Source organism: Periophthalmus magnuspinnatus, chromosome 23, assembly GCF_009829125.3.
Source record: "Periophthalmus magnuspinnatus isolate fPerMag1 chromosome 23, fPerMag1.2.pri, whole genome shotgun sequence".
Lineage (NCBI taxonomy): Eukaryota > Metazoa > Chordata > Actinopteri > Gobiiformes > Gobiidae > Periophthalmus > Periophthalmus magnuspinnatus.
Window position 1 is genome coordinate 23,387,688 of NC_047148.1, and position 23,957 is coordinate 23,411,644.

A 23,957-nucleotide genomic window follows, 5' to 3' on the forward strand; every position below is an offset into this window, starting at 1 on the left:
TGTAAATCCATGACAGGAATCCCAGACTTTCATAATCTCCAGGATTCACTTATGTAAACATTCCAAAATATCAGATATTTGGGAATTTGGTGTGCTGTGCTGTGGATAATCCCCTGTAAATATCATCGTTGTCTCTGTGTCCAGCTCGGCTCAATCTGCACAACGTTTTATCCAGATTTTAGTTTGAATTTTACTGCGACTCTAGGTCTTTATTTTAGGGACGCACTGATACCGAGTATTGGGTTTGATACCAGGTGTCAGTACTGCAATACCAAGAGCCGATACTGTATCTGCTGTGTGTTCTGTGGCGTCTGTGGCGTTTGTGGCGTCTGTGGCGTCCGTGCCGTGTCCGTGCGGCTCTGACCATAAAGTAGCTCATTAAGTTCAGCTTTAGTCACATGTGACACGTGAACTGGACAAATATTTAGGACTCGAAAGGTTTTTAGAATTTACAAAGGACAAGAGCGCAATGTTTACCATAGCAACATGCTAACGACGCTAAGTGTTTACCATAGCAACATGCTAACGACGCTAAATGGAGCTGGTATGTCTTTGTTTGTTCATTGGAATTTATTGTAACTGACACAAATTTAGTGACTGATTAGCTCGTTAGCAGTTAGCTCCTTAGCAGTTAGCTCGTTAACAGTTAGCTCCTTAGCAGTTAGCTCAGTGCAGTCTACTATAAATATTAAATCTAGATACATTTTATTGTAATTAGACCAAACTACAGTGATTTCAGTAGAAATTTACAACATCCTCAAATAAGAATTTAAGATGAATAAAGTCGATATAAAACTACTATAAAAGTCTCATTTCAGATTCACCGCTGTCATCAAACATCTGTAAAATAATGTCTGGTATCAGCGAGTACTCATAATAAAGTACTCATATTTGTACTCATGTAATTCATTGTTTGTTGGAATCTTTGGGATTCTGAGGATTTATCCACAGCAGCAGAGACGAGAACGCACTGAGTTTCTGGAGTTTTTGAGTGACTGAAGTTCTACCTTTTCACTTGTGAAGATGCCGTTTATTTGTGGACAATTTGTGGATCTGCTTCTGTTGTAGGGAGTATTATACCTCTGATCATGGAGGCCAGTGTGTGCCCTTTTCAGTCGATTAATTTAGTCGATTTGTTCATACAGCGTCCACACATCGCAGTCAACAGTACGAATTAAAGTGAATTACAGATTTATTTTTCCTTGTTTTTTTTTTGGTTCCTTATCCGCATCACGTTCTCTTTTTGTTTCGTTACGTTTACATTCCGTTCTGTTCGTTTCAGTTCCGGTGGACGACGACTTCATTGGCCTCGGAGAGCTCCCGGAGACCTTCCCGTCGGACCCCCCGGAGCCCCTGCCCGTGTTCCTGATGGAGCCGGAGGAGGCCTACATCGTGAAGAACAAACCCGTCAACCTGTACTGCAAAGCCACGCCCGCCACGCAGATATACTTCAAGTGCAACAGCGAGTGGGTCCACCAGAAGGAGCACACGGTGGAGGAGCGCGTCGACGAGAACTCAGGTCAGTGTTTGGACGCGTTTTAACCTCCTGCGCGAACACATCTGTCCTTCGGTATCGCCAACGATCTCTGGACGCTCCGACTACGTTCTATTCTCAATTTAAAGCCTTTATTTCTTATTTTGATTAAAGTTTTAGGTGTTACGTAAACATCTCAGCAGCTTTACCGCGTACGTTTGCTCCATAAATGTTATTTTTGGAAGCTCGTTGACCGCGGACAGACGTTTGCTCGCGCCGTGTCGTCGTTTAGTTTGAAAACGGGCGACTTTTACCGGATTTTGAGCGTGTTCTAAAGCCGAGGGTCGTCTTTAGACTCATGAAAACACGAGCGATATCCAATCCGCACGTTCTAAAATAAAAATAACCCGCGATAGTTGAAATCCGTGAAGTATCAGCTTTATTTTTTACATTATTCTCTCTGTTTTTTGTCTGTCAAACCCCTCACCACACACTTTATACACTTTTCTCACACAGGCGTTAACATTTTCTCGCATTTCTCTCTCGTTTAAACTCTCTCAAAGTTCAAACCTTCGTCGATTTTTAAAAATAAGTACAGTTTTATACAACGAAACCACGTTATTTTCCTCCTTGAAGATTCATTTATTCCGTGATGTCGCCCCCTACAGCCGCGGAGCTTCTACCTTCCAAGTCCAACTTTTTCCGCGATGTTCAGCGTCTTCCTCGACCTTTTTGCGTCTTTGTCGGTGCAGAACGTTTCATCGACATTGTGGGTTTTGTCGAGGAGAAAACAAATCGCAAACGTACAGCACTTCAGAGTCACACTGCGATCCAATGTTTATGTAAATTCGGACAATCCCTTAGCCAATCAGGAGGCAGAACACAGTGCACGTTCATACTGTAAAAAAAAAAACACGCAAAAATCCGCGAAACAGCGAGACCGAGAAAGGTGAAGAACTGTAAACTAAACGTAAAATAATGTGTTTTTTTTTTTAAATAAACTCTTCTATTTTTTCCGTAAAACCAAGTAAGATGTAAGTAATTATTAAAACCCGTAATATTCTGCTAACGCTCACGTCAGGAGTCCACTTAACCGCTTTACTGTTGAATTGTCGCGTGCGTGTCGCCTTCAGACTGAGGCGTTTGCATAATTTGTAACATTTAGGGCTGAAGAATCTCCCGCAGAGTCGCGTCGGACTGAAACGCTCCACGGCCCGGCGCTGATTGGACGAGTTCAGTCGCCGTATTGGAAATAGAGCCGCGTTCGTCGCCGCAGGTAGCGATCGCGGCGCAGTTACCTCTTCCCTCCGTTGTACCGGGCTTAACACGTGTAGGCACCCATAGAATAAGTCTGCGGCTTTGGGGATTAGTTAGCATTAGCGTGTCAGGCTTGTATTAAACGCACAATACGGTGTAAGCGCCGCATTACAGGGTCAGCGATCCGCGGAAAAAACACCACATCAAAGGAATCTGGTGTAAAATGTAACGTGCAGAAGAAAACAGGAAAAAGCTGATGGTTGTTGCCAGCGCAGAAGGAAACAGCTATTTAAAAGCAACTTGAATCCAACCTGAACTCCTTCCATTTTGACCCGATGTACTTCAGAGAGAATACACAATCAGAGCCGTGTTTGGCTGTTATGATATTAACAAAGAGAAGGTTGTGAGGGAGCGGCGGCTCTTGGCTTCGGTGGCAAAAGGTTCCACGCTAAAAGCATCAACAGAAAAATCAGCCCACACATCATAAACTCTCCCACTCCCCACTGCCTTATCCACGGGCTATTTACCAAACACTATCCATTCATTTATGCTCGTACACATACGCACAAAGCACACAAAGTACGCAAAGTACACACACACGGTACACGTACACACACAGAGTCAGTGTACGAGTGTGTAACCCGCCACAGCCCACTCTGCTCTGATCCCAGCGCATTGACAAATACAGAAACATATATAGAAAGTGTCAAAGCTGCTCAGTCCTGATGTGTGTGTGGGTGTGTGGGTGTGTGTGTGTGTGTGTGTGTGAGGGGAGGGCATCCTGCTCAATCCTCCTGATCCATGTGTGTCCGATTCCCTCAAAACTGTGAGCCAAAAAAATCGAAAAGAGAGAAGAAAAAGTCCTAAACATAAGAACTGGTCCATCACAAAATGAACTGAATTATTCATCATTTTGTTGTTGAAAGTTTGTGTGTCTGTAGTGTGTGTGTTTGTGTGTAGAGGGTCATACTGTGTGTAGAGTGAGTGTGTGTAAAGTGTCATACCATGTGTAGTGTGTGTAGAGTGTCATATGTGTGTAAAGTGTCTTACTGTGTGTAGAGTGAGTGTGTGTAAAGTGCCATATGTGTATAAAGTGAGTGTGTGTAGAGGGACATACTATGTGTGTAGAGTGTCATATATGTGTGTAAAGTGTCATATGTGTGTAAAGTGAGTGTGTGTAGAGGGACATACTATGTGTGTAGAGTGTCATATATGTGTGTAAAGTGTCATATGTGTGTAAAGTGAGTGTGTGTAGAGGGACATACTATGTGTAGAGTGTTATACTGTGTGTAAAGTGCCATATGTGTGTAAAGTGTCATATATGTGTAAAGTGTCATATGCGTGTAGAGTGTCATATGTGTAAAGTGTCATATGTGTAAAGTGTCATATGTGTGTAGAGTGTCATGTGTGTAGAGTGTCATGTGTGTAGAGTGTCATATGTGTAAAGTGTCATATGTGTGTAGAGTGTCATATGTGTAAAGTGTCATATGTGTGTAGAGTGTCATGTGTGTAGAGTGTCATGTGTGTAGAGTGTCATGTGTGTAGAGTGTCATGTGTGTAGAGTGTCATATGTGTGTAGAGTGTCATATGTGTAAAGTGTCATACTGTGTTTACAATGGCATAATGTGTGTAAAGTGCCGTGTGTAAAGTGCCGTGTGTAAAGTGCCATGTGTAAAGGCCCACAGTGACTTCTATGACTTGAGCAGAAGTGAAACTCTCCCGTCTCTTTAAACTGAACACGTCTGAACATTAATATGCAAATTGAACACACTGATCGACACTGAAAGCTACAGTATGGCGTATTTTTCCATTTTAAAGTTCCTGATGAGAATAATGTGAGCTAAAGTGGGCCGCGTGGGGCTAACACGGCGGCGAGCGCTGATTTCCAAGTGCTTTTAAACTGCCCATTACTGTTTTAAGGGACACATTGTTATAAAAGAATAGACGGGCTGATTACATGTCGCTCCTTTTGTCCTGTTTTTAGTAAATATGTTTGTTCCTGTTGTGTCGTTCCGGGCGGATTATGAAAGTCACACGTGGAACGCAGCCGCACAACACGAGCCCGCGGCGTTAAGCTAAAGCCCATGTCCACAACTCGTGTTTGGGATAAAATATGACAAAAAAATCAAACATCCATCAGACGTAAAGTGTTTCAGCTGCTTCACTTTGTACAGAACAGCCCTCTCTCGTTTATGTTCTAAAAATAACCCGCAATAAGTGAAATCCGCGAAGTATCATCTTTATTTTTCACATTATTCTCTCTGTTTTTGTCTGTAAAACCCCTCACCACACACTTTATACACTTTTCTCACACAGGCGTTAACATTTTCTCACATTTCTCTCGTTTAAACTCTCTCAAAGTTCAAACCTTCGTAGGCGTCTTTGTCGGTGCAGAACGTTTCATCGACATTGTGGGTTTTGTCGGGGAGAAAACAAATTGCAAACGTACAGCACTTCAGAGTCACACTGAGATCCAACGTTTATGTAAATTTGTCTGAACACATTCTGTACTGGACAGGAGACACGGCACGGAGGAGACTGATGGACAATGGTCTACAGTCCAACAGCCAATCAGGACGCACGACACAATGGTCTACAGTCCAACAGCCAATCAGGACGCACGACACAATGGTCTACAGTCCAACAGCCAATCAGGACGCACGACACAATGGTCTACAGTCCAACAGCCAATCAGGACGCACGACACAATGGTCTACAGTCCAACAGCCAATCAGGACGCACGACACAATGGTCTACAGTCCAACGGCCAATCAGGACGCACGACACGATGCACGTTTATACGCTGTAAAAAAAAAAAAAAAGCATGTAAATTAAAAAAAACCCCAGCAATATCTTGACGTACAACTATAATTAGATCGTTTATTCTGTATTTATACTTTTCTAATTCCTTGTTTTCTGTTGCACCAAATCTCCAAAGTCCGATTTCTGATATTTCTTTTTTCATTTCTTTATTTTGACTGGACACAGACTTAGACCGGTCATCGTCAGGACTTATCGACTTATCGTTCAAAACATTAATTGAAGTTTTTCGTTGTACTAGTGTGGAACTTTTTTCAGTGTTTTTTTTTTTTTTGTGATTTGAGCTGCAAATGGTTGAAAAACGACCGTCTTTGATCGTGATATTATCGTTTTTTATTTGTTAATGTTATTGTTTACTGTTATATTTTCGTAGGGAGCGGGCCCTTAGCAACGCTGTCAATCAAACCTGTTGCTAACGCTAACAGGAGCGACCTCGGGGAAAGAAGGACCTGATTTGTCTGTTATTAATGTTCATATTTTGATTTACAGACACAATAGTGAAATAAAAACAGGAGCAGATTTAAAAAAATAAAATAAAATAAAGGAAATATATAAAATAAATAAAATAATAAAAAATATATAAAAGAATAAGAAATAAAAAATATAAAAATAAATAAAAGAAAAATAAATAAATAAATAATATAAAAAAAGAAAAAAATATGCTGGAGATTCTACACTAATAAAAATATTCTAAATTGAATAGTTTTGTTTTGTTGCCGTTCTAAAAATCTGCATTGTGGCCTAGACAACCCAAAATTTACAGATTTACAGACACAATAGTGAAATAAAAACCCCAGGATCATGTAGAGGGTTAATACGAACATTTACGACCAAAACGCGTGTTCATGATCACTTCCTGTTTGTAGCGCTGCGGCTAGCACGTTAGCTATGTCCGTACATTATATTTACAGTCTCTGGTCCATATCCAAACATGATATTTTACGCCGCTTTAAGCTAACGGCTGTGAACATAAAGTACACGGCGAGTTCGACTTAAAGTGTTGTGGTTATTAACTCCTCGACTGTCAGTCCCCCTCAGGCGCTTATTCTACCTGAACAAAATGGCCGACGTCTCCTCTGCAGGTTACGGTCCCTCGTGAACATCAGGCGCATTGATCCTCGTAAATGAGCTGCAAATTAATTAATCTGCCCATCTCCTATTCACCGGAGAGCGCTCGTCACTCTCCCGCAGATATGATCAAACAGGAGCACGTATCTTCTGGCCCGATGATCAGACCGCTCCCCGCCGCCGCCGCCGCCTCCTCTGACCACCTCGTCCTCTGCTCCCGTGATCAATATCTCCAGGACGGGGCTAGCATTGGCAGCGCTAGGCTAGCTCACTTTAATGACCGCATTAATAATGAATCATCTCCAACCAGGGGCCCTCGACTTCCCTTCAGTCACCGTTAATGGGACATATTGTGGAATCATTTCTGCCGCTAATAGCCGCAGTGACAGGCCGTAAAGTAGCTCCTCATCACCGCTCCCGAGACTTACTTTGGGAGTTACGGATTACAAATGAGGTGTCGTTTCTGTTTCTGTTTTGTTCATTGTTGGCATTGTGTCTCTGACGTATTTTGGCTGTGAAAACTGTAGAGCGAGAACGACGTCAACCGCGGCGTCCGGCTCCAAACGAAGCTCAGCGAGGTTAGCGAATTTGGAACGTGAGTTATCAGAGCAACCAAAGAGCCAATCAGGAGCGAGGATGTTGAAGGTAACGCCCCCTTCTCGCTCACTAGTTCAGCAGCTTAGCAATGCTGTCAATCAAACCTGTTGCTAACGCTAACAGGAGTGACCTCGATGGAGCAGGAAGTGCGCCCATGATCACTTCCTGTTTGTAATGTAGCGTTAGCAGGTTAGCTATGTACATTTATATAAACAGTCTATGGACCATCTCCAGAGTCTAGGCCCCTGAACATCATCGAACTGGCCACGCCCTTCAACGCAATGTCTAAACTCGATGAAAGACGTTAGAGTTCGGTCTAAACTAATGAAAGACGTTAGAGTTCGGTCTAAAGTCGACAAAAGATGTTAAAATTCGGTCTAAACTCGACGAAAGACGTTAGAGTTCGGTCTAAACTCGATGAAAGACGTTAGAGTTCGGTCTAAACTAATGAAAGACATTAGAGTTCGGTCTAAACTCAACGAAAGACGTTAGAGTTCGGTCTAAAGTCGACGAAAGACGTTGGAGTTCGGTCTAAACTTGACGAAAGACATTAGAGTTCGGTCTAAACTCGACGAAAGACGTTAGAGTTCGGTCTCAACTTGACGAAAGACGTTAGAGTTCGGTCTAAAGTCGACGAAAGACGTCAGAGTTGGGTCTAAACTCGTCTCGTCTCGGGGTGTTGTCACGGTGGCGTCATGTTTGTGGCTTTGAAATTGCTTCACAGACGACTGACTCACTCGGCTCCCAATCTACGTCCAATCAGTAAATCTAATCAGAGGTTCAAATCTAATTTATTAGATCGTGATTCACAAACGAGTCCAAATGGGCTCTCTCCAAACGAGGCTGTCGATTATATCTGTAATTATAAAACTACTACTGCTCTTCGGTCAAATCAGGTTCATTTTAATGGTTTATATTTGAGATTTAAAGGGTTTATACAGTGACCAGTGTCTGATTCAACAGGAAATGAAGAAATGTGTGTTTTAAAAGCCAAAATAAAATATAATCCTCTGTGGAAGTATTAGTATTTGTAGTGGTGTTCGTTGTGTTTTCTTGTTGTTATAGAGCAGTGTCCATGAACTCTCTTTACTTTTTTAATATTTAATGACAAAGGCAGTTGATAAGATTTATTAATTAGATTTGTTTTATTGTGTAAAAGATTTTAATCACACTGCATTTTTCTATTTCAGGCGTCTGTTTGATTAAAGAACCACTAAGAACCTGGACCTGGTTTAGTTCTGGTTTAGTCCTGGTTTAGTCCTGGATTAGACCCGGATTAGACCTGGTTTAGTCCTGGTTTAGTCCTGGTTTAGTCCTGGTTTAGTCCTGGTTTAGTCCTGGTTTAGTCCTGGTTTAGTCCTGGTTTAGTTCTGGTTTAGTCCTGGTTTAGTTCTGGTTTAGTTCTGGTTTAGTTTAGTGGTAGTGGTGTTAGTACTGTTTTTGCTGTTGTAGTAGTTGTAGTTATAGTAGTTGTAGTCGTTGTAGTTGTAGTAGTTGTTGTAGTTGTAGTCGTTGTAGTCATTGTAGTTGTAGTAGTAGTAGTTGTAGTTGTTGTAGTAGTTGTAGTAGTTGTAGTTGTTGTAGTTGTTGTAGTAGTTGTAGTAGTGGTTGTAGTAGTCGTAGTCATTGTAGTTGTAGTAGTTGTTGTAGTTGTAGTCATTGTAGTTGTAGTAGTTGTAGTTGTAGTAGTTGTAGTAGTTGTAGTCATTGTAGTTGTAGTAGTTGTAGTTGTAGTAGTTGTAGTCATTGTAGTTGTAGTAGTTGTTGTCGTAGTCGTTGTAGTTGTTGTAGTAGTTGTAGTAGAAGTAGTTGTAGTAGTTGTAGTAGTAGTCGTTGTAGTTGTTGTAGTTGTAGTTGTTGTAGTAGTCGTAGTTGTAGTAGTTGTATTTGTAGTAGTTGTAGTCGTTGTCATTGTGGTGCAAATACTGGTATAAATAATCATTCATCTTTAAATTGCACAAACACAAAATGCCTCTTTCAGGTCTTTTTGTTGCTGAAGTGAGTGAAACACGGAGGTCGTAGGTTAAATGAGCTGCGAGCGGCGTTTCCTCGGGGTTTCCTCCTCGCCGCACACGCGACGTCCCAGTCAGCAGCTTAACGCTCGTGTGGACGGCAGAGAGACAGATCTGCACCGACCCGTGGCGGGTGTGTGCAGCGGGCGCGTGCGGCGGGCATATGCGGAGGGCGTGCGTCTAAGTGCGTCAAAGAGAGATGCCATCGTGGGTTTGTCGGGCGTCAGGGCTGCAGAGGGTCTGGGAGCACTTCAGACACACAGCGAAATCAATACTCAAAAAAAAAAGTAGATGTGAACGCTCCGAGGGCGGGAAAGCGCCGGGAACAGCTTTGGACGATGGAGACTTTGTTGTTGGTAAATGGTGGGAAGTCGCTGCTAAAGTATTAAACCGGATTTGAGTTTTTAAAACGCCTTCAGCTTTGAGCTCATCAGAGAAATAAGGACCACAGTGTTTCAGAGGGAACGATTCCTTCAGCGCGTCACAAGCCCCGCCCACATCACACGGCCCAATCTCACGGAAGATCAGTGTGTGACCTCGTTTACCTCATCATGACCTCATGTTTACATCTATGACCTCATGTTTACCTCATCTATGACCTCATGTTTACATCATCATGACCTCATGTTTACATCTATGACCTCATGTTTACATCATCATGACCTCAGACTGTAGCTAACCTGCTAGCCGCGCGTTCTGAACAGGAAGTGATCATTGTGACGACCCGGTGTGTTTAGGGTCAGCGAAGTAACAAAATAAAAAATAAAAACAGGAGTGAAAAATGGCGAAGAAGTATTTTAATGAATAAAGATGTGAAAGGGTAAACTAAACAAAAGGCTAAACAAAGACTAAGTTTAACAAAGAAACACATTTTACAATAACATAAAGTGACAAATTCAGAGCCGACAGTCGAGTGTCTCAACACAGACTCACGTCCACATGAAGAGACGGGACAAAAGAGACACAGACACAAACAGCAGCCCCTGGACAGGTGAACTGAATCCTCTTAAAGGGGAGGCGGCTGCAGGTGAGACTCAGGATTGGCCGGACGAGGAAACTGTCGTCCAATCATCATCAAGGACTCACAGACAGGATTTCATGGGGAAAGGGACAGATTCAGGGACAGATTCAGGGACAGACTTCCTGCTCCATCGACTCTCGCTCTAATTCTGTGTAAAATCTGCGTCTCTCTCTGTACCTGCTGCTTCAGACTCATCATTTTGGTCTTAAATGTTCGTTTTAATCTGCTCTACATGAGGAGGAAGAGGAGGAGGTGATGAGGCTGAGGAGGAGGAGGGAAACTCTGGAGAAACGTTGCGTAGGTGTGAATGGACAGGCTCGTCCAGGCTGAATTCACACTAAGCCTCTCTTAGACACAGCTGTGCCTCGTTCTAGCTTGTGTAAATTTGAATGTCCAGTATTTCCTCGATCGTCTGCCACTTCCCCACGACCGAAGTCTCTCCTCAAAACTTGATATTAATTAGATTTTGTGTGAATAAAGTCGTCTCTTGTCGTTTGTTTTTCGTCAGACACTTTTTCACTTCACTGTGTCACTCCACTCACTAAAAACACATTTTCACACGTTTAGAGTCGAATTTGAGCGATTCAGGAGTGAACTAAACCAGGACTAAACCAGGACTAAACCAGGACTAAACCAGGACTAAACCAGGACTGAACCAGGACTGAACCAGGACTAAACCAGGACTAAACCAGGACTAAACCAGGACTAAACCAGGTCTAAACCAGGACTAAGCCAGGTCTAAACCAGGTCTAAGCCAGGACTAAGCCAGGACTAAGCCAGGACTAAGCCAGGTCTAAACCAGGTCTAAACCAGGTCTAAACCAGGTCTAAACCAGGACTAAACCAGGACTAAACCAGGACTAAACCAGGACTGAACCAGGACTAAACCAGGTCTAAACCAGGACTAAACCAGGTCTAAACCAGGACTAAACCAGGTCTCAACCAGGTCTAAACCAGGACTAAGCCAGGTCTAAACCAGGACTAAGCCAGGACTAAACCAGGACTAAACCAGGTCTAACTCAGGTCAAAACAAGGTCTAAACCGGGACTAAACAGGACTAAAGCAGGTCTAAACCAATACCTGGTTTAGTCCTGGTTTAGTCCTGGTTTAGACCTGGTTTAGACCTATTTTAGACCTAGTTTAGTCCTGGTTTAGACCTAGTTTAGTCCTGGTTTAGTCCTTTAGACCCAAACCCTAGCCTGTATTTTGAGTGCTTCGTGCAGGTTTGTCCTTCGTTCTTTAACATTTTTCTTTGCACTTTTCATAAACGCTCGTCTGCAGGAGGTAAAATCACGACCTCTTTTAAAACGACTCCAGAATAACTCCACCTAAATGAACTTAAGTGCATTAATAGTTGGGTCCATGCTCCGCCGTAGATCAACACCACCTAATTTTGCCGTCACGACCTCATGGAAAAGCCCATCCACCGCCGCGCCCGCTTGTCAGAGTTATGGATCGGCTACGCACATAGCAGCTCATCAAAAACTCATTGACTTGTGTACGCGGCGACTCGGCCTCGTAACGGCGAGAGTTTCCAACCAAATGTGTCCAACCGGGGAGTGGAAAGTGCCGCCGCTCTGACAAACGCTGGTTTTTCTAATGCTGATGAAAAGCTGCGGCCTGGCTGCGCGAGCATAAATCTACGGGAGCGTCCTGCCCGGCGTTAAGAGCACGACGATCCTGCGAGGGAGCGTTAAAAAAAAACACACAAAGAACGCCTTGTACGAGCTCGAATGAAACGCCACAAAGCAGAAGTGACCAGGTAAATGACACGTCCAGGAAAATGACCTCAGCGAGCGTGTGTTTGTGTTTGTGCTGCGGTCCAGGCTGGAGTGACCTCACGTTTTTTACTCGGCGTCTGCTCCTCGTGGTTTACCTCATCGAGCCGCGGTGCCTCACAGCTGCTGGATCAAATGTCTCACAGTCAGGACGGAGCTGGAACGCTGCAAAGTTGGGAATTAGGGATGCACGATTCACGGAAAAAAAATCTAAGTGCAATGAGGAGATCTGATGTTTAAAAGTTTATAAAACTCTGCAGTGTTTCCAAACTCTACAGTACATCCAGATCAGGCCTTTGAGTTTTACATTTTAAGTTTAGCTGCTTTTATTTCTTTTAATGTTATTGAACCCTGCCCCCTTATTATTTATTTATTTATTGTTTTTTTTATTTATTGTTATATTTATTTATTGTTTTATTGTTTTATTTATTTATTGTTTGTTTTATTTATTTATTGTTTGTTTTATTTATTTATTGTTTTATTTATTGTTTTATTTATTTATTTGTTTGTTTTATTTATTTATTGTTTTATTTATTTATGCAATTACTTTGTATATTTATTTCACTATTATTATTATTGTTATTAATTATTATTATTTATTTTTTTTACTTTACCTACTAAAAACTTTAATTAAAAAAAAAAAAATCTTCAAAAAATCAAATTGTTATTTTTTTGGACATCTATTTATCTTTTTTTTTATCTTTTTTTCACTTTATGAATGCACTTATTTGTACTTACTCAGTGTTTTATGTTGCACTTTATCAACAAAGACAGTTCCTATGATTGTGATTACGATTCTGGCTCTGATTCTGATTCTTCAACGCGGCTCTTTTCCTGTTAAAGCTGCAGATCTCTGTCCTACAGCGACACAGAGACTCGAGTTGTGTTAGATTCATGTGACATTCCCTCCTTCAGTGACACACAGAGGGTTGTGTTAGTTCCTTCAGTGACACACACACACACACACACTCCGGGGGCTGTGCGGGGCTTGAGACGGGCAGCTGTGGATCGAGGCTTTTGTCGAGGGATGAACTGTTTGTTTGCTGCTGGCTGGCGCCCAGATGAGCAGTAATCAGAGGAGTTAGCAAATAGGATTGTGTTCAGCGTGACTCACAATCCAGCCCCACAAGACCCCGGTCCAAACAGCCCCGCCCCACCAGGGACCAGCAGCACATGCAAATGGAGCAGCACGGCCTGGATAAGCGTTTGTACACCGGGATGACACTATACGCCGCGTATTTATTACAAAAACTTCAACACCGTGAAATATACAGATGGGATAAAGAGTTTTACTGAAGTAGAGTCGATGTTTGCAGTGGATTTTACAAAACAAAACGCTTTTTTAATGGAAAATATCGGCGCAACATGTGACATTTTACACGTTAAGGATGGAACTCACTGGCTTTAGTTTAATTTTACCGTAAATTTCAGACTACGAGCGCAATTGAATATAAGCCGCACGTTACAAATGTGTCATAACGTGAGATATTTATCCAAAAAGACGGTACACAGTTGTTGTTTTTTTTAGTTTTAATTTAAAAAAGACGCTTTTTTTTCAAACTAGTTCAGCAACTAATCTTCTCCAACGCATAATCTTTCTCTACGTCTGTCTTATTTTGGCGTTTACAGCTAGCGCGCGCCCCCTGGTGGTTGTTAAATCCAGTAAAAATCCATAAATTAGCTGCACCGTCAAAACGTGGAGGAAAAACGAGCATCTTATCGTCCAAAATGTCCGGTATATGCATCATTCTGACACCCGTGCACGTACATACACATTATCCTTTCACGTTGACCACAAAACGTGCGCTTTTTTTGCGGCGAGAAGCAGCGTCTGTGTTTCCAGCCACAGGTGTGTCGTTTATAGCCCGACAAGACGCTCCCCAGCGCCTCACTTCAGAGCAGATTTAGCCTTATTGCACCAAGGACACAGATTAGCAGACACACTCCTCTTTGTGCTGTGGTGTCCCCCCTCCAGAGCACACTCGCCTCTGATCGCTCCCGTATGTTTACACTTGACTCATCTAATTGCAGAAAATCTCATACCCGAAAGCTGACATCATTATGCCGCGCCGCTCGACGTCGTGGTTTACGAGGGCGAGTAAAGACGAAGAGGAGGACGCGCGCTGTGCAGAAACGCTCAAAACGTCGTACCGTAGAATATTTATATGAATGGACGTGGCTAACCTGCTTGTGCCGCGTTCAAACAGGAAGTGATCATGGGTGACTCCATTTCCATAAATCCTGGTGTCTGACTCGTCATTTTGGTCTTAAATGTTCGTATTAACCCGCTCTACATGATCCTAGGGTTCTTTTTTTGAAAATTATATTTAATTTTAATATTTTTTTTATATATATATATAATTTATTTTAATTTTTTTTTGTTATTTTGAGTTTTTTTGTTTTGTTTTGGGGTTTTTTGGAGTTATTTTTATCCTGGGGTTCATTTTTATTTACTTTTTGTTATTTTATTTTTATAGTTTTTTTTATTATTTTATAATTTATTTTATTGATTTTTTTTTTAGTTATTTTGAGGTTTGTTTGGGTTTTTTTTTTTTTTTTGGTGTGTTTTTTTGAGGGTTTTTCAGTTATTTTTATTCTGGGGTTCTTTTTTTTGTTATTTTATTTTGTATAGTTTTTTTTATTATTTTATAATTTATTTTATTTAATTTTTTGTTATTTTGAGTTTGTTTTTTTCTTTTTGAGGGTTTTTAAGTTACTTTTATTTTTTTGTTATTTTGAGCTTGTTTTTTTTAGTTTATTTTCTTTATTTTAGTTATTTTGAGTTTTTTGTTTTTAGTTATTTTGAGTTGTGTCTTTTTCTTTTTTCCCTTTTTTTTTCTTTATTTATTTTCTTTATTTTTTTTTAAGTTTATTTCCATGGTCGCTCCCTCTAGCACAGGGATCCACAAAAAGATCTTTGTTAAAATCGTCTCAAACATCATCGCTGTTTTCCACACATGAGGAAATCTGCCGGCTCTTGTGGATTTTATGGATCTACATCGATATTTGTTGAATCTTTTGTGACGGGAGGACACGGGGCGAGTGACACGTGTGTTTGGGAACTTTCTACACGCAACACGATAACGCCACACTAACATTAAACTTTCATATTGTCCTGCGGGCCACAAAATATCATCTCGCGGGCCGCAATTAGCCTCCGGGCTGCGAGTTTGAGACTCCTGCTCTAGTGTATTTATTCAGAAAGCCGTTAATAAACTTTACACTGGCCGTTTAAGGTCCCTCGTTTATCGTGGGGGTTTGTACTCAACTTTATTTTTTACATTATTCTCTCTGTTTTTGTCTGTAAAACCCCTCACCACACACTTTATACACTTTTCTCACACAGGCGTTAACATTTTCTCACATTTCTCTCTCGTTTAAACTCTCAAAGTTCAAACCTTCGTCGATTTAAAAAATAAGTAGTTTTATACAACGAAACCACGTTATTTTCCTCCTTGAAGATTCATTTATTCCGTGATGGCGCCCCCTACAGCCGCGGAGCTTCAGTGTGTCCAAAGGTCCAACTTTTTCCACGATGTTCAGCGTCTTCCTCGATCTTTTTGCGTCTTTGTCGGTGCAGAACGTTTCATCGACATTGTGCGTTTTGTCGGGGAGAAAACAAATCGCAAACGTACAGCACTTCAGAGTCACACTGCGATCCAACGTTTATGTAAATTTGTCTGAACACATTCTAAAAAAAATCGTTTCTCGTTGGTGTTTTTCAGGTTTGGTCGTCCGAGAGGCGAGCATCGAGATCACCCGGCAGCAGGTGGAGGAGCTGTTCGGCCCGGAGGACTTCTGGTGTCAGTGCGTGGCGTGGAGCTCCGCCGGAACGACCAAAAGCCGCAAAGCCCACGTCCGCATCGCTTGTGAGTGAGCCGTACCCCCCTCTCCCCCAGCCGACTCCTCCTCGCCTCCCTCCTGTAACTGTCCTGCGCTCTCACGTGTCCAAAACTAAATCGGACGTATTTACACATCGAGGAGATCGTAGACGCTTTGAATAACACGGGATTTGAGTGTCGTTTGAACTGGAATTGGTAAAAAAAAAAAAAAAAATCCCACTTTCTCCGCGCGTACAGTACGAGTCGAGAGGACGAGCAGCGTGTTTATGCCGACGTTCCCGCTTTTTTCCTTCCTGTAGGTGGTCCCCGTTTGTTCTCCAGTTCCAAGTTACAACAACAACAACAAAAAGAAATCTTCAGTTTCCTCTAAAGTTTGGTCTCATTTTAACACCTCCCTCTCCACCCAAAGGAGCTGCCAATCACACTGTGCGATGTAATGAACCCCCAGAGGAGCTGATGAAGGAAGGAGCAGGAGATGGCGGAGGTTTAGCTCTGACATCAAGGAAACACAACGCGCGTTACGTAACTCCGGTGTACACAACGTTGTCAAAATATCTCCCGAGGAACTGCTGAGAGATCAGTCTAGCTCCTCTTCTTTTTTTAAAAATGTCATGTTTGACGAGATCCACACAAGTTTTCCGACGCGTAATGTGCCCCGCTGATTTAAAACGTGTTTGCAAACGCGCAGGAAAGAAGTTTAGAGAAAGTGCGGACCGCCGTCGCCTCAGAATCGACCAAAACGCTGAGATTACACGCGTTTTACGGAGCTAAGTTACTCCGCGGATCTGACCGGTGACTCCCGCTACTCGTGTCCGTCGAAGTCTATACGTTTAATGCCGTAGTGCGGAGCTTTCAGGCGAAGTTATTCCTCCAGGAAAGTTATACAGCGCCCACACGACGATGATAAAAGAGGGAAAATTCAGTTCTGTCGACGCCCACGAGGAGCACACGGTCGGCGCTAACGGTTAACAACAGGTGCGTTAGCGTTAATGTCATTAGCGCCTCCTAGCTCGTCGAGGCTAGCAGTTATAGCCGCTAATTTAGAGGCGAGTTTCATATTTGGGATTCTGACTGTGAGTGTCATAGCAACCGAAGAGCCAATCAGGAGCGAGGCTGTTGGAGGTAACGCCCCTTCCCGCTGGTTTAGCAGGGAACGCTGTCGATTGAACGTGTTGCTAACGCTAACGGGAAGTCGCCTGATTCGTCTGACGGAGAAACAGGAGAGAAACATAATGAAAAAGTTTAATTAAAGATGCAATTTGTAACTTTTCTCTGTGCAGATGATGTCACTTTGTCTCAGTCTTCACGGAGACAAACAGGTGATGACACAAGGCCACGTTTCCGCCTTAGCAACGCTGTCAATCAAACCTGTTGCTAACGCTAACAGGAGCGACCTCGGGAAAGACGCGCCTGATTTGTCCGTTATTAATGTTCATATCTTGAGTTTACGAACAAAAAAGTGAAATAAAAACCCCAGGATCATGTAGAGGGTTAATACGAAAAAAAAATAAACTTAAAAAAAAGAAAAAACACAACTCAAAATAACTACGATAAAGAAAATAAACTAAAAAACAACAAGCTCAAAATAACAAAAAATAAATAAAAATAACTTAAAAACCCTTAAAAAAAACAAAAACAACTCAAAATAACTAAAAAAATAAAATAAAATAAATTATAAAATTAAAAAAATATATAAAAATAAAATGACAAAAAAATAAAAGAAATGAACCCCAGGATAAAAATAATTGAAAAACCCTCAAAATAAAAAATAAAAAATAAAATAAACTCAAAAAAACTCAAAAATAAATAAAATATTAAAATAATAATAATAAAAAAATAAAAATAAAATACAAAATAACAACAAAAAAAATGAACCCCAGGATCATGTAGAGCGGGTTAATAGGAACATTTAAGACCAAAATGACGAGTCAGAAAGTGAATAGGATGGAGCCGGAAGCGCGCACATGATCACTTCCTGTTTGGAACGCGGCGGTTAGCAGGTTAGCTACGTCTCAAACTTTTTATCCAGTTGACAGAGTTGATTTTCTTCTCTTACTATGACTCGAACCTGGACGACTAAGAGATCACACATACACTCGCCTTTAACTCCCAGTGTAACCATGTTTTTTTTTTTCGCTAGTTCACGCCTCTCCTCCGCCGCTCCTCCGCCGCTCCTCCGCCGCTCCTCCGCCTCTCCGCGCTCACACCGTACTCTCTCTGTGTACATCTGTATTCCTGATCTCACCTCCAAACGTAGCGGCTCTCATTAGCTCTCCTGTGCTAGCATGAGCCCGGCGAATTGGAGTGTTGCCTCTCAGCCTCCCACTGAGCGCTCTCCCGCTGCTCCGCCTCCTCTAATCACCCATGATGAGCAGACCGCCGGCGCTAACCTCTCCCTCAAACCACCGCGGACCCTTTTCCTCCTCCCATTAGCCTCCGCCGCCGCCGCTGCCGAACAGATCAGCTCCTCTGTGGGTTCGCTTCCCCTTCTCTCCGGGCAGGATTCTTGTCAGACCAGACCTGATCGCGTTAGGCTAATAGTAGCTTGTTTTCGTCTCCTCCCATTATACAAATACATAAAGTCAGACGAGGCGCTGAGTCCGGGCGCTGCTGGGGAGTCGCTGCAAGTTGAAATTGCGTAAAAAAAAAGATAAAAAAGGGCAAAATGGTGGGAAAGCGTCTGATTAGATTGGTTTTTGATCTGTTTCCATTTCAATAACGCGCCACAATAACGTAAAACGATAAAAGAGCCAACGGAGACGGAACTAAATCAGGGATAGTTCTGCCTCCGGGTCGTGGGCGATGTCGACCAAAGGAGGACACGGGTTTACCGCATGTTGCACAGGACGAAGTGTGCGATTTGGAGAAGCTGGAGTGAATTTGTTTGAGTTTGACGTCGCCCGCAGCGTTCGGCTTCAGTCAAATGAAGCTAATCGAGGCTAGCGCGGTTATAGCGGCTAATCCGGAGTTTCGTATTTGGAATTTCGACGGCGCGTATCAAAGTAACGCTCCTTCACGCCATGGATCTATTTAAATAACTGGCTGCGTAGAGCTGTCTCGAGTTGGACTAGTGGACACTCATGGGTACTACAGCGAGAAAAAAAAAAATTTAATCACAAACTGCTCGTGTTCGACTGACAGAGCAGCTACGACTTTCACAAAGGTCGAATTTTGTGGCGATTTTTACCTATTTTCACATCCTAAACTTTTCCTCAGCTCAAAATCCGTCTGTTGTCTTAAAAAACTCTAATCGTTAGCTTTGGCTACGCTCTATGTCCGCGTTAGCTAAACTCAAGCTCTGATTGGTCAGAGCGGTCACATGGTACGACATAAACGAGCGTGCGAGCGACGTCCGACTGTCCTGAACCAGCCGCAGGTTTAGAACGTGGATCACAAACGTTATGATTTATTATTTGTGATTTATTTATGATTCCGTCGTCTCCTTCGTGGACGCTCTGCTCGCTCGCTCTCGTCGCGCAAAGTCTGATGGAGTTTAGCTCAACGCCGCGAACTGTGGTCGATGGTCCAGGTACAGAGAGAGGGGACAGTGTTTATCAAAAAAACAAAAAACAAACTTAAAGAAAAGAAAGAAAGAAAAAAACACAACTCAAAATAACTAAAAACAAAAACTCAAAATAACTAAAATAAAGAAAATAAACTAAAAAACAAGCTCAAAATAACAAAAAAAAAATAAAAATAACTTTAAAACCCTCAAAAAAAAAATCAAAATAACAAAAAAATAAAATAAATTAATAATAAATAATAAAAAAAACTATAAAAATGAAAAAAAGAACCCCAGGATAAAAATAACTGATAAAACCTTCAAAATAAAAAGCAAACAAAAAAAACCTCAAAATAACTCAAAAAATAAATAAAATAAATTATAAAAAATATTTAAAAAGATAGAAGTAAAAAAAAAAAAAGAAAGAAGAAGAACCCTAGGATCATGTAGAGGGTTAATATGAACATTTAAGACCAAAATGACGAGTCTGACAGACGCAGGTCCAGAGAGAGGACACAGTTTTCACTTCCTGTTTGGACGCGGCGCTAGCAGGTTAGCTCTGTGCATTTATATATACATTTATATATACAGCCTCTGGTTTATCGCTGGTTTCGGGCTAATTAAAGCGTTCATATAAAGTGGAGGGAGGCTGTATTTATCATTTTGTTAAACGAGCTGCTTGTTTCCAGACGCATTTCTCTCACACACAAACCATTTTCATTATTACTAATTTAACCGCCGTCACCGTGTGTTATTTTACTCCACGTTCGCTTCGGCGCGGCGCTGGAGCCCGGTAGCCGCACGACGTCGGTGGGTGTGGGTATAATTTGTCTGTTTTTCGGGGGTGTCTCCGGTGCCTCCCTCGTCGTAAACCTGAGCGTTGCGGGGAGAGGCTGCGGGTGAGGAGCAGCTGAGTCGACATTCTTGTGGGACGTGCAGCACCTCGCCGTAAAAACACACATCTGAAAAGCATTACCTTAAGTGGATCTGTTTGGCTTCATGTCACGGCAAATTACACCACTTTAACAGTTGAAATGACGCCCAAGACTCTCCACCGGCTTCTAATCCAGACCCGGTTCGAGGACGGCAGTTAAGGCTTTTAAAAGTCACTCCTGCGTCTGAAACGTCACGGAGGCGTCGGACCAGATCAATGCTCCTGTGTCAACATATTTAAACTCTTATTAAACCTGACAATTAACAGTTTCACGTTTTTACGGAGCTATAATGTGCACGATTTGGAAAAAGGTCGTGGAGCTAATGGTGGTAGAAGCATTAAGTCCAGTCGAGTTTCTGTGTTTAACGGTTTCAGGTCAGTGTGAGGGAACATGTGGTCTGGCTAATACTGAGAAAAAAGTCACATTTATTACAGAAAATCAGACAGAAAAAAGAAACTCAAACTTTTTCAAAGCTTTTTTAACTAATAATGAGGATCTGACCTCTGGAAATGGACTTGGTGTTAAGGGAAAGTGCAGACGAACGATGGAATTACACTGGGAACATGGATGTTTATGTAAACGGACAGAGCTAACCTGCTAGCATCACGTTACAAACCGGACGTGATCATGTGCGACTTCAGGCTCGTCATTTTGGGCTTAAATGTTCGTATTAACCTGCTCTACATGATCCTGGGGTTCTTTTTTTTAATTTGTTTTTTGTTGTTGTTGTTTTTTTTTTTATGTTTTTTTTTTTTTTTATAATTTATTTTATTTTATTTTTAGTTATTTTGAGTGTTTTGGGGGTTTTTTTGTTTTGTTTTTTTTGTTTTTTCTTTTAGGGTTTTTCAGTAATTTTTATCCTGGGGTTCATTTTTTTTTTTTTTTTTTTTAGTTATTTATTTAGTTATTTTGAGGGTTTTTTATTTTTTTTAGGGTTTTTCAGTTATTTTTATTCTAGGGTTCTTTTTTATATATTTTTTTTATTTCATATTTTATTTTTTTATTTTTATTTTGAGCTTGTTATTTTTGGTTTATTTTTTTATTTTAGTTATTTTGAGTTTTTGTTTTTGATTATTTTTTTTATTTTTTTTCTTTATTTTTTTTTTAAGTTTATTTTTTTGTTTTTTTGATAAACAGCGCCCCCTCTGTCCTCTCTCTGTCTCTGCTGCTCCAGACTCATTCTGGTCTTAAATGTTCGTATTAACCCTCTACATGATCCTGGGGTTTTTATTTCACTATTGTGTCTGTAAATCAAGATCTGAACATTAATAACAGACAAATCAGGTCCTTCTTTCCCCGACGTCGCTCCTGTTAGCGTTAGCAACAGGTTTGATTGACAGCGTTGCTAAGGCGGAAACTTGGCCTCGTGTCATCGTCTGTTTGTCTCTGTGAAGACTGATATGACAAGTTACATATTACACCTTTAATTAAACGTTGTTCATTATGTTTCTCCCCGTTTCTCCCGTTCCCTCCTTTCTCCTGCCGTTTCCTGTTTCTCACCCATTTCTCACCTTCTTTCTCCCATGTGTCCTCTCTTTTTCCCTGTTTCTCTTCCTCTTTCTCCTCATTTCTCCTTTTTTTCCCCCTGCCTCCTTATTTCTCTCACTACTTCATTCCTTTAGCTTTTTCACCTCGTTTTCTGTTTCTTCGTTCTTTTCCCCCTTGTTTCTTCCCTGTTTCTCCGACCCTCCCCTCTTCTTTCAATGTTCCCCCTGTCTCTTCCCATTTCTCCCCGTTTCTACCCTTTTCCCCCTGCTCCCCCGTTTCTTTGACTGTTTCTCCCCCATTTCCCAATTTTTTGTTTGTTTTTGTTTCCTGTTTCTATAATGTTTCCCTTCCTCTTTCCCCCCATCTTCCCTCATTTCTCTTCCGTTTCCCTCATTTCTCCCCCGCTTCCCCCTTTCTCACCCCATTTCCTGTTTCTTCCCCATTTCTCTCCCTCTTTCTCCCCTGTCTCTCCCCGTTTCTCCCCTTTTCCCCCCGTTTCTTCGACTGTTTCTCCCCCTGTTTCCTGTTTCTTCCCTATTTCTTCCCTATTTCTCCCCCTTTCCCCCGTCTTCCCTCATTTCTCCTCCGTTCCCCCCATTTCTCACCCCATTTCCTGTTTCTTCCCTATTTCTCCCCCTTTTCCCCCTGTCTTCTCCCGTGTTTCTCCTGTTTCCCGTTTCTCCCCCGTTTCCCCCCCGAGCGCTGCCATGCAGAGAAACAGAATTACATTTATTGGTTGTGTCTGTTGCATAAATCACGGAGCGTGTGGCGTCGGCGCTCGGTGGAGGTGCTGGGTGGAGGCGCTCGGTGGAGGGTGGGCCTTATCCTCCATCTCACCTGTCACACTCACACTCCCGTTTCTTTTATCTTTTCTCAGGCAATTTGAAGCGGGGCCCACCTCTACATTGTATCTCACAGACAAACCGCAATGAATCTTTAAAAAAATGACGCCTTGGTTCTTTTTGATGTTGTTCCTTTTGTGTAGAAACGTGTCTCAGGTCTGGGACAGCGCCCCCTCCAGGCGTCCGGACGTTTAATTTTGTACCAGACCGTTGTTTCCAATTCACCCCCGTCCCTCACTTTTATTATAATGTATTAGACGGTGGAATAAACGTGTGGAGTCCCCCCGTTTCTCACATTCCTCCCCCCGTTTCTCCCTCATTTTCTCGCTGTTTCCTCCAGTTTCTCCTCCTGTTTCCCCCTCACATTCTCAGCGTTTCTCCGTCTCTTTCTCTGTTTGTTTCTCCCCCAGTTTCTCCTATTTCTCCCGCTGTTTGTTCCTGTTTCCCCCAGTTTCTCTGGCTCTTTCTCCCCGTTTTGCCCTGTTTCTCTGTTTCCCCTCACTTTCTCCTCGTTTCTCCAAGTTTCTCCCCCATTTTCTCCCTGTTTCCCCTCACTTTCTCCCCGTTTCATGGTCTGTTTCTCCCCCAGTTTCTCCCCCTCTTTCCCCGTTTCTCCCGTTTCCTCCAGTTTCTCCCCCCATTTCTCCCTCTTGTTTCTTGCCCTGTTTCCCCTCACTTTCTCCCCATTTCTCCCACTGTTCCTCCTCCTTCCCGTTTCCCCCAGTTTCTCCATGTTTCTCCCACTGTTTCTCCCCTAGTTTCTGCCTGTTTCCCACAGTTCCTCTCCCTGTTTCCCCTCACTTTCTCCCCGTTTCTCCTCCTTTTCCCGCAGTTTCCACCAATTTCTCTCCGTTTCTCCCGCTGTTTCTCCCCCGTTTCCCCCCATTTCTCCTGTTTCCTCCAGTTTCTCCCCCCATGTCTCCCTGTTTCTCCCTCTGTTTCTCACCCTGTTTCCCTTCACTTTCTCCCCGTTTCTACTTCTGTTCCTCCACCTGTTTCTCCCCGTTTCTCCTCCTTTTCCCGCAGTTTCCTCCAGTTTCTCCCCATTTCCCCCTCTGTTTCTCGCCGTTTCCCCTCACTTTCTCCCCGTTTCTCCCACTGTTCCTCCTCCTGTTTCCGCAGTTTCCTCCCGTTTCTCCCCCCGTTTCCCCCCTTGTTTTTCTTGTTTCCCTCTTCGCTCTTTTCCCTGATCATAAACGCACAAACTCGTGGCGCCTCGTCCTCGTCGCATGTTTCAGTGTAATCTCGTTTCAGCCACAGGGTAAAGCAGCTGGTTTAAACGTGTTTCTGTGCGTCGAGGTAATGTCTCTTTTGTGCGGCGC

General features: G+C 42.4%; 1 protein-coding gene across 2 annotated transcripts in view; it reads left to right on the forward strand.

Annotated features, from left to right (window-relative positions):
- Positions 1-23,957, forward strand: part of unc5cb (unc-5 netrin receptor Cb) — a 193,725-nt gene that overhangs the window by 114,105 nt on the left and 55,663 nt on the right. For both annotated transcript variants that reach the window (XM_055231815.1, XM_055231816.1), the window contains exons 2-3: positions 1,283-1,519; positions 15,752-15,895. In XM_055231815.1, coding sequence (XP_055087790.1) covers positions 1,283-1,519; positions 15,752-15,895 — 381 coding nt within the window. The remainder of the gene's footprint in view (positions 1-1,282; positions 1,520-15,751; positions 15,896-23,957) is intronic.